General features: G+C 38.1%; 1 protein-coding gene across 1 annotated transcript; it reads left to right on the top strand.

Moving 5' to 3' along the window:
* Nucleotides 1–3,227: 3,227 nt before the first annotated feature.
* otx1 (orthodenticle homeobox 1) lies at nucleotides 3,228–8,444 on the top strand. Its single transcript, XM_059520277.1, has 4 exons — nucleotides 3,228–3,576; nucleotides 5,177–5,368; nucleotides 5,833–5,984; nucleotides 7,041–8,444. Exons 2-4 carry the CDS (start codon nucleotides 5,272–5,274, stop codon nucleotides 7,758–7,760), a joined length of 969 nt encoding a protein of 322 aa, XP_059376260.1. The 5' UTR covers nucleotides 3,228–3,576; nucleotides 5,177–5,271; the 3' UTR covers nucleotides 7,761–8,444.
* Nucleotides 8,445–14,399: the final 5,955 nt, after the last annotated feature.

Below are 14,399 nucleotides of genomic sequence, written 5' to 3' on the forward strand. Positions count from 1 at the left end.
TTAATGAAACAATTTACAGGCACTCAAGAGGTAGTGCGAAAAAATCCCTTGCGCTTTACGGTTATTTCTAAATGAATGTTTGCGTTTTGTTTTGTTTGAGGTCGTTCCTCGGAGGCAGATTAAGGCAGAATCGCTTCGTCCAGAGCATCTGTTTTCCCTCAGACACTTCACTCTCAGCCAAACAGCCATCACCACAGCCTCGCATCCTCCGTTTAACGAGCAAAATAACTTTTGACAGCTGACGTCCTCCCTTGGTCCTTCTAATACTTTCACGTTAATTTGCTGATGGCTGGGTCCGAGTGCAGCCTACCTCCGTTTCTCCCGGGCGTTTTGTTTTTACTATTTTGCAGTTATCACAGATGACTGTAATCTTCTGAATAGGAGACACTTATTGGCGCTCACAAACCATTTCACATAGGCGGAAAGGACGTTTGTTTGTTGCCTTTACTAATCGGAGAGTTTAAGCCTGCGAGTCGCTTCAAAAGCATGTCATAATTTTATGCATTAGACCTGTGGCGAGGTCCGTGTAATCCCGATGAGACGGTAGCGTGGTGTTCATATCTAAATGACCGCTTTGAACTGTTTTGCAGTCCATTCAGATGCCTAATTTAATACAAGATGTGTTTCTATACATCTGATTTGTCCCAGTAAAACGTGGGATGGAATTTAAATATTTTACTTTTGGAATAGGCTAAAGAAACTTTTTTGTTGCACTTCTTACGAATAGGCATATCTGTTCAAAGCGCTTACATTTTTTTTTTTAAATAAATTAATAAATAGGCTTATATAAATTATATTTCGTGATGAATAGGCCTATATGTCATGAATTTGTGCTTCCTTTTATAATGTTCTGCTTCAGCTACGCAACTATCAGAAAGTTTAGGATAGATAGTCTATACCTCTGGCATGTTCTCTGCATTTCACACACACGGATATAAAGATTGAATCAAAATTAAACATGTCCTCTGGGTCGTTCACACATTCACATGCAGTGGCATTGTCAAAATGCACAATTAATTATCTTACCTGATTGTTGTCCGTTTTGCCAACTATTGTTTTTTGGGCTCAAACCAACAGTGTGTTTAGTGAAAAAAAGTATACTTTAAAAGTATATATTCTTATAGAGGCGAAAAAAGAGCTCTCCAAAACGGCGTAGCGAGACGTAGAGAGCATCTCCGCGCGCGTCCAAGAGCGCGTTCTGTGGATCCAGCTGCTTTGAAGTCCACGGCCCGACTTCAGGTGTTGAGCTGTTGGACTTCACGAAGCCCCTCAACCGCCGAAAATACTTTCCTCGTCTTAAAATACACAGGGGGAATCGGTACCGAGCCTTCTGTACGAGCTTCAATATCGTATTTTATGCATCATCGTTTTAATAAGGACCGACAACATCGCCGACCCTCTCCCATCCTGCCGGCTAAAGAAACCAAACTTTTCCCCCTCCTCTTCTCGCCTCCTCTAATCCCGAGATTTACGAGCTCAGCATTTAGAAAATTCGAATGCAATTTGGGATTAGACAAAATACTCTTATTACAAAAGCTTCTTGCAACCTGATAACTTGATACTTGTTCTTGGTTTATCATGAGGTCTTAGCAACATCAGGGCCGAGAGAATAAATTAACAAACGTACAAAATGCAGGAGTTGTATATTTATATTGTGTGCGTGTTTGAGGATCACATTTTATTGTTGTTATTATCCGTGGAAATAGTTTAAGGCCAGGTGGAATCTACCTTTTTGGGGGGCCTGGGGCCAACACTTGTGCTTTGAACACGCAGTATAAACATTTAATTTGCGCATTCCCTGTCACCCTTCTTCTAAGCATTATCCAGTAACTTTCCCTTTAGTTTTTCCGCGTCTATTGATGGCTGACAGCAGCATCTCTGTTACTGCAAGAGTACTTTTGTCGATGACTTTGTTGATCTGTAGAAGAACGTGTAAAGCCGCCCGGTCTTTGATTGGATGCCCCATATAGTAAAAATGTAATTTCGTTCCTCCGGCGGTCACTTGCTTTGAACATTAGGTCGCTTTCAGCTCAGGCCTCAATTAGAATGAGTTGATTTTGTGAGATCAACAAAAGGACCGAGCGAAGCCTTATTAAGATCTTCTGAGCCTTTCAGAAACAGTTAAGGAAACACCGCGCCCTCCGTGATATTCTGTTACCGTATTTTATTGGCATTTCTTTGGGAAAGTGAGGCTTGAAAGGTGCTTTCTTTGATTTTCTGAAGCGCAGACTCTATCTATGTGCTGATTTCATTTCTTTTCTGGAAGGGCCGAGTTTTTCTTCACTCCCTTTCACGTTTCCTCTCCGTGTGCCTATTAAACTTTACGCACACTATTCTGAAATGTAATTCTAAGTGGGGATTAGCCACTCATTAATATTCATGAGGCGGGGTAACAATAAAAATGAAAATAGATAAAGTGGATAAATTAAACTTTTTTGCTGCTTTTTTACACCGCTTTAAATCGATGAACTACATGAATCAATCGCTTAAGGGAGTCTTATATTCTGAATTAGACGGTTGTCTACTTTGTTTGAATTTGTGGTGTTTTTTTGTTTTTGTTTTTTTGCGTGATGTCAGACATTTGAGAAAGGCCTTAATGTCCTTTACAGCTTAGATTGTGGATGGCTTTAATTATATTACACTGTTTAATCCACGTTGATAAATTTCGCTTTTAGATGAATTATTAATACTATTTATATGCGATGATGTGTCCGAGTTAGGCTGTAGGCTACCTCTAAATTAAATAGCTACATTTCAAGACGCAAAAGGGTCATAATTTTTATTAAGCATTTAGAGAATATGCCTATTTTGTTTATATGACAGGACTTCTTAATCAAATGCCTCGGTCTACATCGCAATTCTAAAGCCTTTCAGTAAAATATAATTTAAATGATTTAAATATTTTTAAAGCCTAGCCTGCACTATAGACTACCTTAATTTTATAACGACTTTTGCATGTGAATCCTATTGTAATATATTGTCTTCAGTTTTATTAAATGTTAAATCTGCATTGTCTGCACTTTTCTTTATATTTGAGGTCTTCTCGAAATTCTAAAGATTTATTTGTACGGTGCATGTTCTTGATGTCTTTAGTCAGCGCAGGGTGGGGCTTCAAGGATATTCTACCTATAGACTGGTTGATCGAGCTGTCAATCAAGCAGAGACTGCGCAGCGATTGGCTGGAGTGGGCGGATCTGCAGGTGTCCTACGCTCTTAGAGAGGCAGGGTTAGGAGAAGGTGATCAATCTCCATCCGTCTACATTAGCAATCACCTTAAACTAGTGACAGACACGAACGCGAAAGCCAAAGCAGATGAGTTTATTGTATTTGGTTTTAAACCCCGGGAACACGCTCTGAATTGACTACAAGAAGTCCAGCTAAAGGCCAGACACGTGCGCCATATCAACATTGCTGCTTATCTGCAGCTTTGAGGAGAGTTTTAGACGACACTTATTTGCTGAGGTTTCGCGGTCGGTTTGCCCTTCCTGTAATCTTGCATTTGTGGATATTTTCTATCGTCTGTTCAGACTGCAAAAATATCTGAAGAGGAGAAGGACGGAGGGTTCTGAAAAAAAAGGTAAAAAAAATGCCTATTTTAATGTAGAGTTTTTTTTTTATTATTTCCCCTAATTTTATTGTTAACGTTCAACACTTTCACAAAACGGAACTAATACAAGTTTCAGTGGTAAAATGTCTTGTTTTAATATTAGAAAAAAAATTCTATAAATTTGGTCTTCAAATGATTGTGTAAAAGTTTTTTTTACTATTACTTTTTTGTTTCGCCCTCTTCTGTACCGACGTCAGTATTGTTTTTAAGGCACGCAGTAAACAGTCTGTTAATTGTCATAATTGCTTAGAAGAAAATGTTTAAGAATGTATTTAAACTAAAAATAGGGAGCGCTAGTAGTTTTGCAAAGATCAACTCATCACCGCAGAGTAAACCAGCGCACTTGGAGAGTAATTGGAGAGGCGTGTTTTGGTTTTTGTTAATTTATTTTGGTGATAAGGCAAAGAAATGAAGGTGTTTCCCCAGAGGTCTAATATGCATTGTAATTGTAATTGAGTTAATTTGCACGTAAACCAGTCTTTACAGAGTGAAGAATAAGCAAGGAATAGATTGGAATACACAGAACTCTAAGTGTTCAGTTCTCTTAGCACGGGGCCCATCCACATTAATTTCCTCTAACCAGTCAGCTCCTAAATTTGGTTAAAAACTGAATGACCAACAAAACCAATACAAAGCGTTAATAAAGATTAATATAATTTCTTCACCTTTTTTTCTTTTGTGTGTGTAGTAATAATAATAATAATAATAATAAAAATAATAATGTATAGCCTAGTAATAAATTATTCTAGAATTAGCCTAACTCTCAATATGCCCTATAGTCTGCTATCTGTTCTAAGATGTTAATTATTTAAAATGTTGTTGAACATTGCTCTAAATATATATATATATATATATATATATATATATATATATATATATATATATATATATATATATATATATATATATATATATATATATAATAATTTTTTTTTTTTTTTTTTACATAAAGCTGCAAGTCTGAACGTTTTGTAATTCTTTTGATAAGTAGACTTTTTAAACCGCACAGGTTTGGGCTTTGGTTTTTTACATTTAAATCGGTCATTTACAAGTAAGCTTATGTAAAATAAATGTAGCTGATGTTTGTAAAATATTTTAAGTATGCTTCTATATAGAAAATATAAAAAAATACGATTACAAATATAAAATTATAGACATGCACAATTGTAGAAATAGTCTATTAAGGAATACAATTATACTTCTAATTCGCCCATGGCATGCTGTTATGCAGTTTTCACCACTGTGCCAATCGTTGTCGTCTTAATAATAATAATAATAATAATATTACAAAAAAGAAACAAGATTCGTAGTCATTAATAATATCATCATAATCAAAATCGAAAAAGGCAGGCTAAGAGAGAAATCCTTAAAGATATATATTTTTAAAACAATCAATTCGTTTGTTTGTCACTTAGGCTGTTTATAGGCTACTTCCTCTTCTCTAATAATTCTTCAGAGGATGCAACCACCCAACTTATTTTCTCGATTTGTATTTAATTCACGTGGCATGCTTCATGTGGTTACGCATATCAGCTAATAATATTATTTGTATTATTGCAATTGCATTTCAGTAACTTAAATTGGGTCCGTCCTTCGTCAAACTGCAACATCGGGGGAAATCGAACTATTGGCAAGATCTGGGGGGACCCGTGACTGCCTCTAGCATGATGTCATACCTCAAACAGCCCCCCTACGCCATGAACGGCCTGGGGCTGAGCGGCGCAGCCATGGACCTACTGCACCCGTCCGTCGGATACCCAGGTACGTGCAGAACACGTTTTACGGACATTATACACTGTTTAACAGCGTTATATGTGGGCTTTTTTTTAAGTTGTTAGAAATTGTTTCAGGCACTTCAGATAAGGGAAAATTAGTCTTGACATAGCCTTTTGTGTGATTTCTCTCTTTCTCTCTCTCGATGTTTAAATATAAATCATTGGTTCTAACAAGCTCATTGCATAGTCGTTGCAACATGTTTGTAAAATATAATCCACAAGGCCTCTGTAAATTAGAGCGCTATAATTTTAAAACCGCTTTGAGGTAAACCAATTATATTTTATTTCCGACAGGCTAGGCCTACTTTAAAATGTCCAGAAGCTATTTGCTATTTCACATCTAAACAGAATTTTTTCATACACATCTCCACATCTCACACTTTCTATAAAGCGCAGTATTGCTATTGTAAATAACATTATGACATTTTTGCTTCTTATTATTATTTACAGCAACTCCCAGAAAGCAGAGGCGGGAAAGAACGACGTTTACGCGCTCACAGCTTGACATTCTCGAAGCGCTCTTTGCCAAAACTCGTTACCCGGACATATTTATGAGAGAGGAGGTGGCACTGAAGATCAACCTTCCCGAGTCCAGAGTTCAGGTACATGTGACCACTGAATGTTTGAAAAAATAAAAATTCAAAATGGGCATTTTCTCTAAATAACTTTCCAAAAACATTCCTAAATGTAGCTACGTTATGCTCAGCTGCTCCCCCTACTGATTTCCATAAAAGTTCGTAGTCGTTTGTAATTATTATTACAGTTGTTGCAATTATTTTTATAGACTCGATGAGTTTTAACATCTTGATTGTCCGCCTAGATAGGCCTACAGACAATTTAATCTAGGGTTAAGTGCCAGGTGATTCCTCTGTTTGATTTATAATTTTTTTTATGAATTATGCAGCATGACAGAATGTAATAACCTAATTATTCTAGAATAATTTGTACTCTCCAAACCAAAGTAGTGTTAGGTGCATTTGTTTGTGCATACCAAACTGATTTAACTGCACTGAAGAAATGTGGCTTATTTAGACCAAATATAAAAAGGAACTGTACACAGATGATCACTGTGAATAAAAGACTTACTCTGCATTGAAGTTAATGTAAATATCAGAGATGAGGAAATGTAAAATTCCCACAGTCTACTACTGTGGATTTTTCATGTAAATAATGCTTTTTCTAAAGTGATCCGAGGCCTAATGGAGCAGCCCTCTGTCAATTTCCCAAGCAATTTTATTTGCTCTTAATAAGCACATGAAACAAAACTCTTTACATGGTCAGACCCTCCTTCCACTATTGAATTACTATCTCTGCGGAGAAACTCAATAGGCTACTATCACCCAGCCGTCTACAAGCACTGAAATTAGATCCACCCAGTAAAGCAGAAAGGCCCTGCATGCAAATTAAAGCCAGGAACCACTAATAACTAGCTATTTTCCACTCTGATATTGCACAATGGCTCTCCAAGATGTCCTTCAGACATGCACGGAAGGTCTCCATAATCATTTAATGGAGCTCTGTGTGCATGCGTGTTTGTGTACTGGGTGTAATGGACTCTGTGCTATCGTATTTGGTGTGTGTCTATTTTTTTTAAGCTGTTGTTCGACCAGTATTTCCAAGTGTATTTTAAGTGTTCATTTCCTCTCTCTGTCCTTCAGGTGTGGTTTAAGAACCGTCGTGCTAAATGTCGTCAGCAACAACAGAGTGGCAGCAGCACAAAAGCTCGGCCCGCTAAGAAAAAATCCTCACCCACCCGGGAGAGCACGGGCTCAGAGAGCAGTGGCCAGTTTACCCCTCCTGCCGTCTCCAGCGCTGGCTCTTCCTCCTCCTCCTCCTCAACTAATAACACAGGCATCAATAGCACCTCTACCTCTATCAGTACTGTCTCCTCAATCTGGAGCCCTGCCATTTCTCCAGGCTCTGCACCCCCTTCTGTCTCCCTGCCGGAGCCCGTTGCTCCCTCAAACGCCTCCTGCATGCAGCGCTCCGTCTCGGGCACGGCCAGTTCCTCCTACCCCATGCCATACAACCAGACCACCGGCTACAGCCAGGGCTACCCGACTCCTTCCAGTTCTTACTTCAGCGGAGTGGACTGTGGCTCCTATCTGGCCCCCATGCACTCTCACCACCACCCTCATCAGCTCAGCCCCATGACGGCGTCGTCCATGCCCACGCACCCCCACCACCACATCAGTCAGTCCTCAGGACATCACCACCACCATCATCACCAGCCCTACAGTGGCACTGGCCTGGCCTTCAATTCTTCTGACTGCCTGGATTACAAGGAGCAAACAGCCTCCTCCTGGAAGCTCAATTTCAACACTACAGACTGTTTGGACTACAAAGACCAAGCGTCCTGGAGGTTCCAAGTCTTGTGATCTGATTTATTATTTTTTTTTTTTATGCCCTCCATTTTCACCATCTCTCTGTTTTAATAGTGTGCTGAGTTTAATGAAGAAAATATATATGGACTTGCAAATTTTAACAAAATAGTTAGATGTTCTTCACATTTTTAAGTTACCCCCCCCCCCTTTTTTTTTAGAGAGAAAAGAGAGCGGGAAAGCGGAAAAGTTGTGGAAGGAAATTAAAGCTAGTTTTCCCCCTTCTTTTTGGTTCATGAAGAGACTTAATTCGATTTGCTCGACGGCCCTGAGTTCTGGTTCTGAAGTGTTCTGCCGGACTCGCGTCACTCTCCTGCCTGATCTGGATTACCGTTTTTACACGGGACACTGAACGCTCAGCGACCGCTTTACCTCCACCTCTCAAACCCTGTACAGCTGTTTCGTTTTCTAAATATGGTTATTTTTTAGGATGACAGATTCTAGTCAGCTTAACGGAGCTGAATTCTGTACATATGTATTTGGGTCAGTTACATTGACCATATTTAGTTGGTGTTACTGGATTTCAAATGGTTTAATAAGACTTTGAAACGACTTTATGTACTAAATCTTTTCCCAAATAATCCAAAGATCAAGAATTGGCCGCTGGACTTATTTGATATACTGAAAACCAATTTTTGTTACCCTGAAAAAAAAATAATAAATAGGATTTTATATTGAGAACACCGTGTGGAAATTTCAAAACAAAAAAAAGAGAGAGAGAAAAAAAGATTCTTAATTATACGTTGGAATTTTTTAGAGCTGGGGGATATTTGGCTGTGATATTCCATTAGGTAAACTAGCTTGAAGATTTGTTGCGGTGAAGAAGCACGAGCAAGATTAAAATTGTTGGATGCATTTAACAGCACTTGACTTAATTGCTCTAACCGAAAAAAAAGTGAAATGTGGTTTAAGGAAGAATGCCCAAATGCCAGTTAAATGCTGAATGTACTGCAGGCGCAGATCATTACATTCATGTCCGTAATAAAGATAATTAACTACCAAAATTTCACATGATTTCTGACTGAGGTATGACAAATTTTAACATCCAGAATTTACTTTCGTGTAATGTTTTCAACGAATAAATAAATTACAAGTACAATAAACGCACCTCAATTTTATTTATTTGGTGAGATGCTGGATTAAGTTTGGATTTAGAACGAATTTTACAAGCACAATAATTTTTTTTTTTTTTTTTTTTTTTTTTTTTTTTTTACCTTTGCACCATATCAAGAGCTGAATGATTGTCTGCACTAAACTTGAGGCAATTCATTGGTTTATTTCCATCGGACTGTGAGGATTTTAAAGGGCGTGTGTGAAATCGCATGCCACTGATTGAAGTTTTCGTTTATGTGGAAAGGATTTAGTTTTGGCTCCTCCTTAATAAATCGGTTATTTGCTATGGACGTGGATGCTGTAGTAAGTGTGTGTGTGTGTGTGCAGGGGTGTAAAAACGGATTAAAACTCAAACCGTAGACTTGAATTATATTCATTTGGTCTTTAGAAAACCTACAATCGTTTGAAGTTTTTTTGTGCAAACTGGTAAAGGCCACGGCACCGCAAAATTTCTTAAATATTTATTAACGCGTCTGATCAGGTCGTAATTGAATGCGCTCGCGATAATTGCCTCCCAGCAGAATCTCCGCGCGCTCTGGAGCACAAGAGCGTTTCGCCAAAATAACCCGGAGCGATATCGCCTCTTCTGATTCGGTAATGACGTGGGTGGGTCTGGGTTAATGGGTCAAAAGCGGGAGGGAGGCAGCCGTCAGGCACCGGGCCATTAAAGAAATAGCTGGAGAAAAGCAAGGGCTCGGCAAAGCTGTTTAGATGAACGTGTTCGAACAGAAGTTTATTTTTAGTCGATTAAGCAGCGGATAGAAAGAATGTGCACAGGTAAATTGTTTATAAGCTTGTCAACACACAGGAAGGCATGCATTTTGTACGTCCTAATTTATGACAAACCTCAGTTAGGCTATGTTTTATATTAATTTTAAAATGTTTAAAATTATATATGACAAATACATGCGCATTAGGAAATATAGGCTACTTTGACATGTCTTAGCTGAATGCACCTACTCTGTTGAATGAATATCACGTTTGGCATGTTTTCAGAACAATATAATAGACCGCATATTGCTAATAAGAAAATAACAACCCATTCGCACGACTTTAATCAGCTTCAGTGTTGTTGTGTGCTAATTACTGATTGTGTTGGCCTGGCAGCTGAATCAACACCTCGCTCGGGAGAACACTGCGCGTATTTGTTTTACTGTGCTCGCGTTGAGACTCCACCGCAGCTCAGCGACATTACATAAACATGAATGGATTTGTACGATTTGCATCAAACAAACCTTTGCGTCCTGTCTTCCCGGGGAATCATTTGAGGAGCTCGGACACGCCCTCGCGTGGAGCACCTGCTGAAGCCCGAGGGGTGTGTGAGACAAAACATTATAGGGCCTGTTCGTACTAACACTTTCAACTGAAGCTGGCATATCATTCTGCCGAGTTGAATCCATGTCCATTAAGTCTGACATTTATTTTACACACTCTAATAGTAACAACCAACTTTGTTTTGGATGAAATGCTACCTGAGTAAATCACACTGCAGTCTTCAGATATATTACATAGTCTACACTTTTTGGCAAGAAGAAAAACGAGGTGTCCGTCTAATAGGACATTGGCTATTTATAATAATAGGCTATTTCAGGGTGTTTGTAAAATGTTAAACATGTAAAACCATTATTTTAATTTCAAGTCGAGTTGAATGTTATGGATACAGGTAAGAGGAACGTTATTATACAAATTTAGCTTAAACTTTTTAATTAAAAAAGAAAAATGAATTAAAAAAAATAGTTAAAGATGATTAACCTATTGATCGGATATTTCCCGTAGCCTATATTTGTCACAAAAAAAAGCCGTGCTTTCATTTTAAATTTCCGTTCTGAGAACTAGCTCGGCTATTATATTTGTCATTTACTCAACCAGAAGATATTGTTTTATCAGTTTTCACCTGGAGGGCATTTGCCTTTGACAGAAGTTTGAGTTCCAGGCCACAACTCGAATACAATTTAGTCTATTGAGAAAGCTTTACGTTAGTTTTAGATTATTCTTTTTAAATGTTATTAGCCTATTATTAGGTCTATTATTCATTTATTTGGTCCTGTTATTAAAATAAAAACGGTGTTAAATTATTCAAACTAAACGAATAAAATTAAAGAAAGCGAATTATTACACCAAAAAGCACGAGAAGCTAACTTCCCTGCAGTCAAGATTTTTATTTTTTATTATGAACTGTCCTCCAAACATAGAATTTTCTAGGCTGCTGTACGAGGCAATCCACTCTTGCCTTGCTGATATGCTCATGTGTCCAAATGTCACCCGAGTGGGACGGCTCGTCCACAATTGGCACCATATTATTACATGTGAAAAGTGTAAAAGAGATTACGGACCAAAACCATTAATGGGAAAACGGAAGTGTGATGAGCGAAGGGTTTGCTGAGATGGTGAGATGCTGACTCCAGGCCTCTGTGAGTTCCAGAAACGCTGAGGGTGGGAAAAGCACCAGAGGGATTTATTCCTCCAGTATTGACGCTGAGGTCTTAGGAACCGATGACAGACGCATTATGGCTGTCAGGATGGACACTTGCTGAGCTCATATATAGCTTTATCTTCAACTCCGTAGCTGACCATACATGCACCATTTAGGTAGACCTTTTAAGTTATTTGGGTCAATTTATTAACGATTTATTGAGTTTGTTGGGGATTTATTGTATTAGCGAAATTATTAATTCGTTACTTTTTTTTTTTTTTACAGTCAGCTCTTCTTTGATTAACCTAATGTTTGCATTTTATTAGACCAATTAAATAGCCTATAAGCTCTCTCATCTAAGCTCTCTTATTATTAATGTATTTTTGTGGTCCAGAAGCCAGAAATGTCCAAGCGGTGTAACCATGGGTATATAAACATAGCTACGAGATTTCTTTAAAATTTATTTTAAAATAATAATAAAAAAAAAAGTAGTGAAGAAATGTATAAAAATGTATTAGTTATTTTTAAAGATTTTGGCCTTTTACGTGAAGGGCGAGGGTCAAGTGGAGTTATTTGGCCTAGTGTTGCCTAAATTTGTATTGACATTTATTGCAGAAAAAAAGACATGATATTTGAACCGAAATTACCTGGAAAGTTTTTTAAACCTTAAGGTTCGAAAGCATTTTTGAAGATCTTATTCACTCACAAGAATTAAGATGCAACTTAGGCTAAATACATGGTTTCACCACTTGACATTTTTAGAGTCAAAAGAACGAAATAAAAATAAAATGGATAACCGTGTCATTGAATTACTTTCTTTATAAGAAACTACTATTAACACAAAAAGTTTTACTGTGACAGAGGCAGGAACACGATCTCCGTTAACGTATAGGCCTACCTACTATTTTACTACCCGAGTGATAGATGACAAAACAGTGCAGTCTACTCAGAGTGGTGATATAATTGATCTCAATGACAGCAATTAAAATGGGAGTAGTTAATTAAATCTTAATTAGGTAAAGAACAGTTTGTCCAGTTAATTTTTCTGATATCAAGCGACCAGACTGTGACATCACCTCACCGTCTGAAAAATGGCGCCTGACGAGCCCTGAGGCCTCGCGCGCAGTCAAAACCAGCTCGCCCTCTGCTTACACAGCCAGCCAGGAAATGAACACTAACCGTGGATAGCTGATCAGTGGGATATGTGAAGTATGACAGGTGCTTGAATTAGATGTCAAGATCTCTGATCAACTGTGTAGAGCACTAGAGTCATGAACACTAAACTTTTACTTACCATAGCAGAAGTAAAACGTGCACTGGCACCTTCAGTTAAAAGGTTATTTCAATTTTCAAAGATAATAGAAGCTGCATAAACCCAATGACCTCATAAGCTGTAAAATACACAAACATGATCAGATCATCTAAGCCAGTGGTTCCCAACCTTTTTCAACTCGCGGCCCACAAGACCAAACACATATGTTTGCGCGGCCCACTGCAAAAAAGAGAGATTTGCCCCCGCTATTGTTGCGTTATTAACTTATCACTCAGAAGCTAGACTGTTAACTGTATTTATTGAATGAACTAGGGCTGTGCGATATGGAAAAAAAAATCTATCGCGCTTTCTTTGATCAATTTTGCGATTTCGATTTAAGTCAAAATAATCACTATAGCAAAGGTGTAACAAAATTTCTAGACTTATGGCAAAAATATAAATAAATAAATAAATAAATAAATCCCGTGTCCAGGGACCTTTTCTTCTTCTTTTTTGCTCATTAATTGTAGCGGTTCCTCAAGTGTTGAAATAGATTTGTTATACATTATACAGGTTCACATGTACTCCGTTTGCAGTGCGTATACAGTATGTGTGAGCGGTGCAGAAGCAGCAGATAGAGTGTATTAATCGCGAAAGCACATTAAAATAATGCACATTAAAATAGTGCGAATCTCTCTGTTTGCACGCAGATTTCCTTTGCTCTGTCACAAAACCAGACATGCTTGCTCAGATGCACCCCTCTTTCGCATGTCTCCTCTCACTTAAACTGAGTCCTGTGCACTCAGAACTCTCTCTATGCGCATGTGCTAGATATTAATTATTTTCGCACGTTTTTATTTCTAGACTTTTACCGCGTGCAGTGTGAACGCTCTGATCCGTTAATATGTGCTCGGAAAAAAGGCGCATTACAGACAGTGTGTGAACCTGGAGTTAGGCATATGCCTGGTCTGTTCTGTTCTCGCGCTAGGCATGTTGCATTCTGATTGATTGGATCGGATAGCAAACTGGGGGAGGTCAGGGCCGCGGAAAATCGTGCTATAAATTTAGAAATCGCGCACGCTCAAAGCGTGATTTTATGACGATTTCTATTAATCGCACAGCCCTAGAATGAACTGGCAAATAACCGAAAATAACTCTGGCTGGCACCGCTCAGCAAAACGGAAAACCAGATCCAGCCAGAGCTCGGCAGCGGGTAGACAGTCAGCGGAGCAAGCAGTCAGGAGGGAACATGTTGACAGCCATTTATGTATGATTGAATTTGTTGTTCTGTAGCATATGCAGCAAAAATATTAATTGGTGGTTTATTCTTAAACCAATCAGCGAGCTCGAATAGTGAAAGCATAGTTACAGTTTGATATTTATTTTTTGTTATTGAATTATATGAAATTATTTATGTTATTACTTACTTAGACATTTTTACATATATTAACAAAATTATTATTTCTTTTAATAGTAATTGGCGGCCCACCTGCAATACCACCGCGACCACAGGTTGAAAACCACTGAAAGCTCTCTTATCATAATTCGTGAAAAGAAGTTAACAATGCTTCTGGATGTTATGAAAGAAGCTCATCATCTATCAAACCCAATTATGTGCCAATCAAATCTCAACATTTTTGCCAAGACAGTTTGATCCAAAATATTTTCTTAGTTTGACTCAACACAGGATTACAAGGTTGTCATTCATAGACAAACTGTGATCTCTTCAATAATCCTGTGTGATTATAAGTTTCTAAGATTTAGTCTGAGCTGTTCAAAATGGTTCCTGGCACACAAACAGTGACTGGAGGCAAGACTAATTTAAAAAACAATATGAATATAATTCAAATAAGACAGA

This window comes from Carassius carassius, chromosome 32 (assembly GCF_963082965.1).
Source record: "Carassius carassius chromosome 32, fCarCar2.1, whole genome shotgun sequence".
Lineage (NCBI taxonomy): Eukaryota > Metazoa > Chordata > Actinopteri > Cypriniformes > Cyprinidae > Carassius > Carassius carassius.

Bases quoted from the DNA above. Each gene is read 5' to 3' on its own strand.
- otx1 (XM_059520277.1), top strand. From the start codon at position 5,272: ATGATGTCATACCTCAAACAGCCCCCCTACGCCATGAACGGCCTGGGG. The intron at 5,369-5,832 runs GTACGTGCAGAA...TATTATTTACAG, and splicing joins CCCGTCCGTCGGATACCCAG to CAACTCCCAGAAAGCAGAGG. The intron at 5,985-7,040 runs GTACATGTGACC...TCTGTCCTTCAG, and splicing joins TTCCCGAGTCCAGAGTTCAG to GTGTGGTTTAAGAACCGTCG.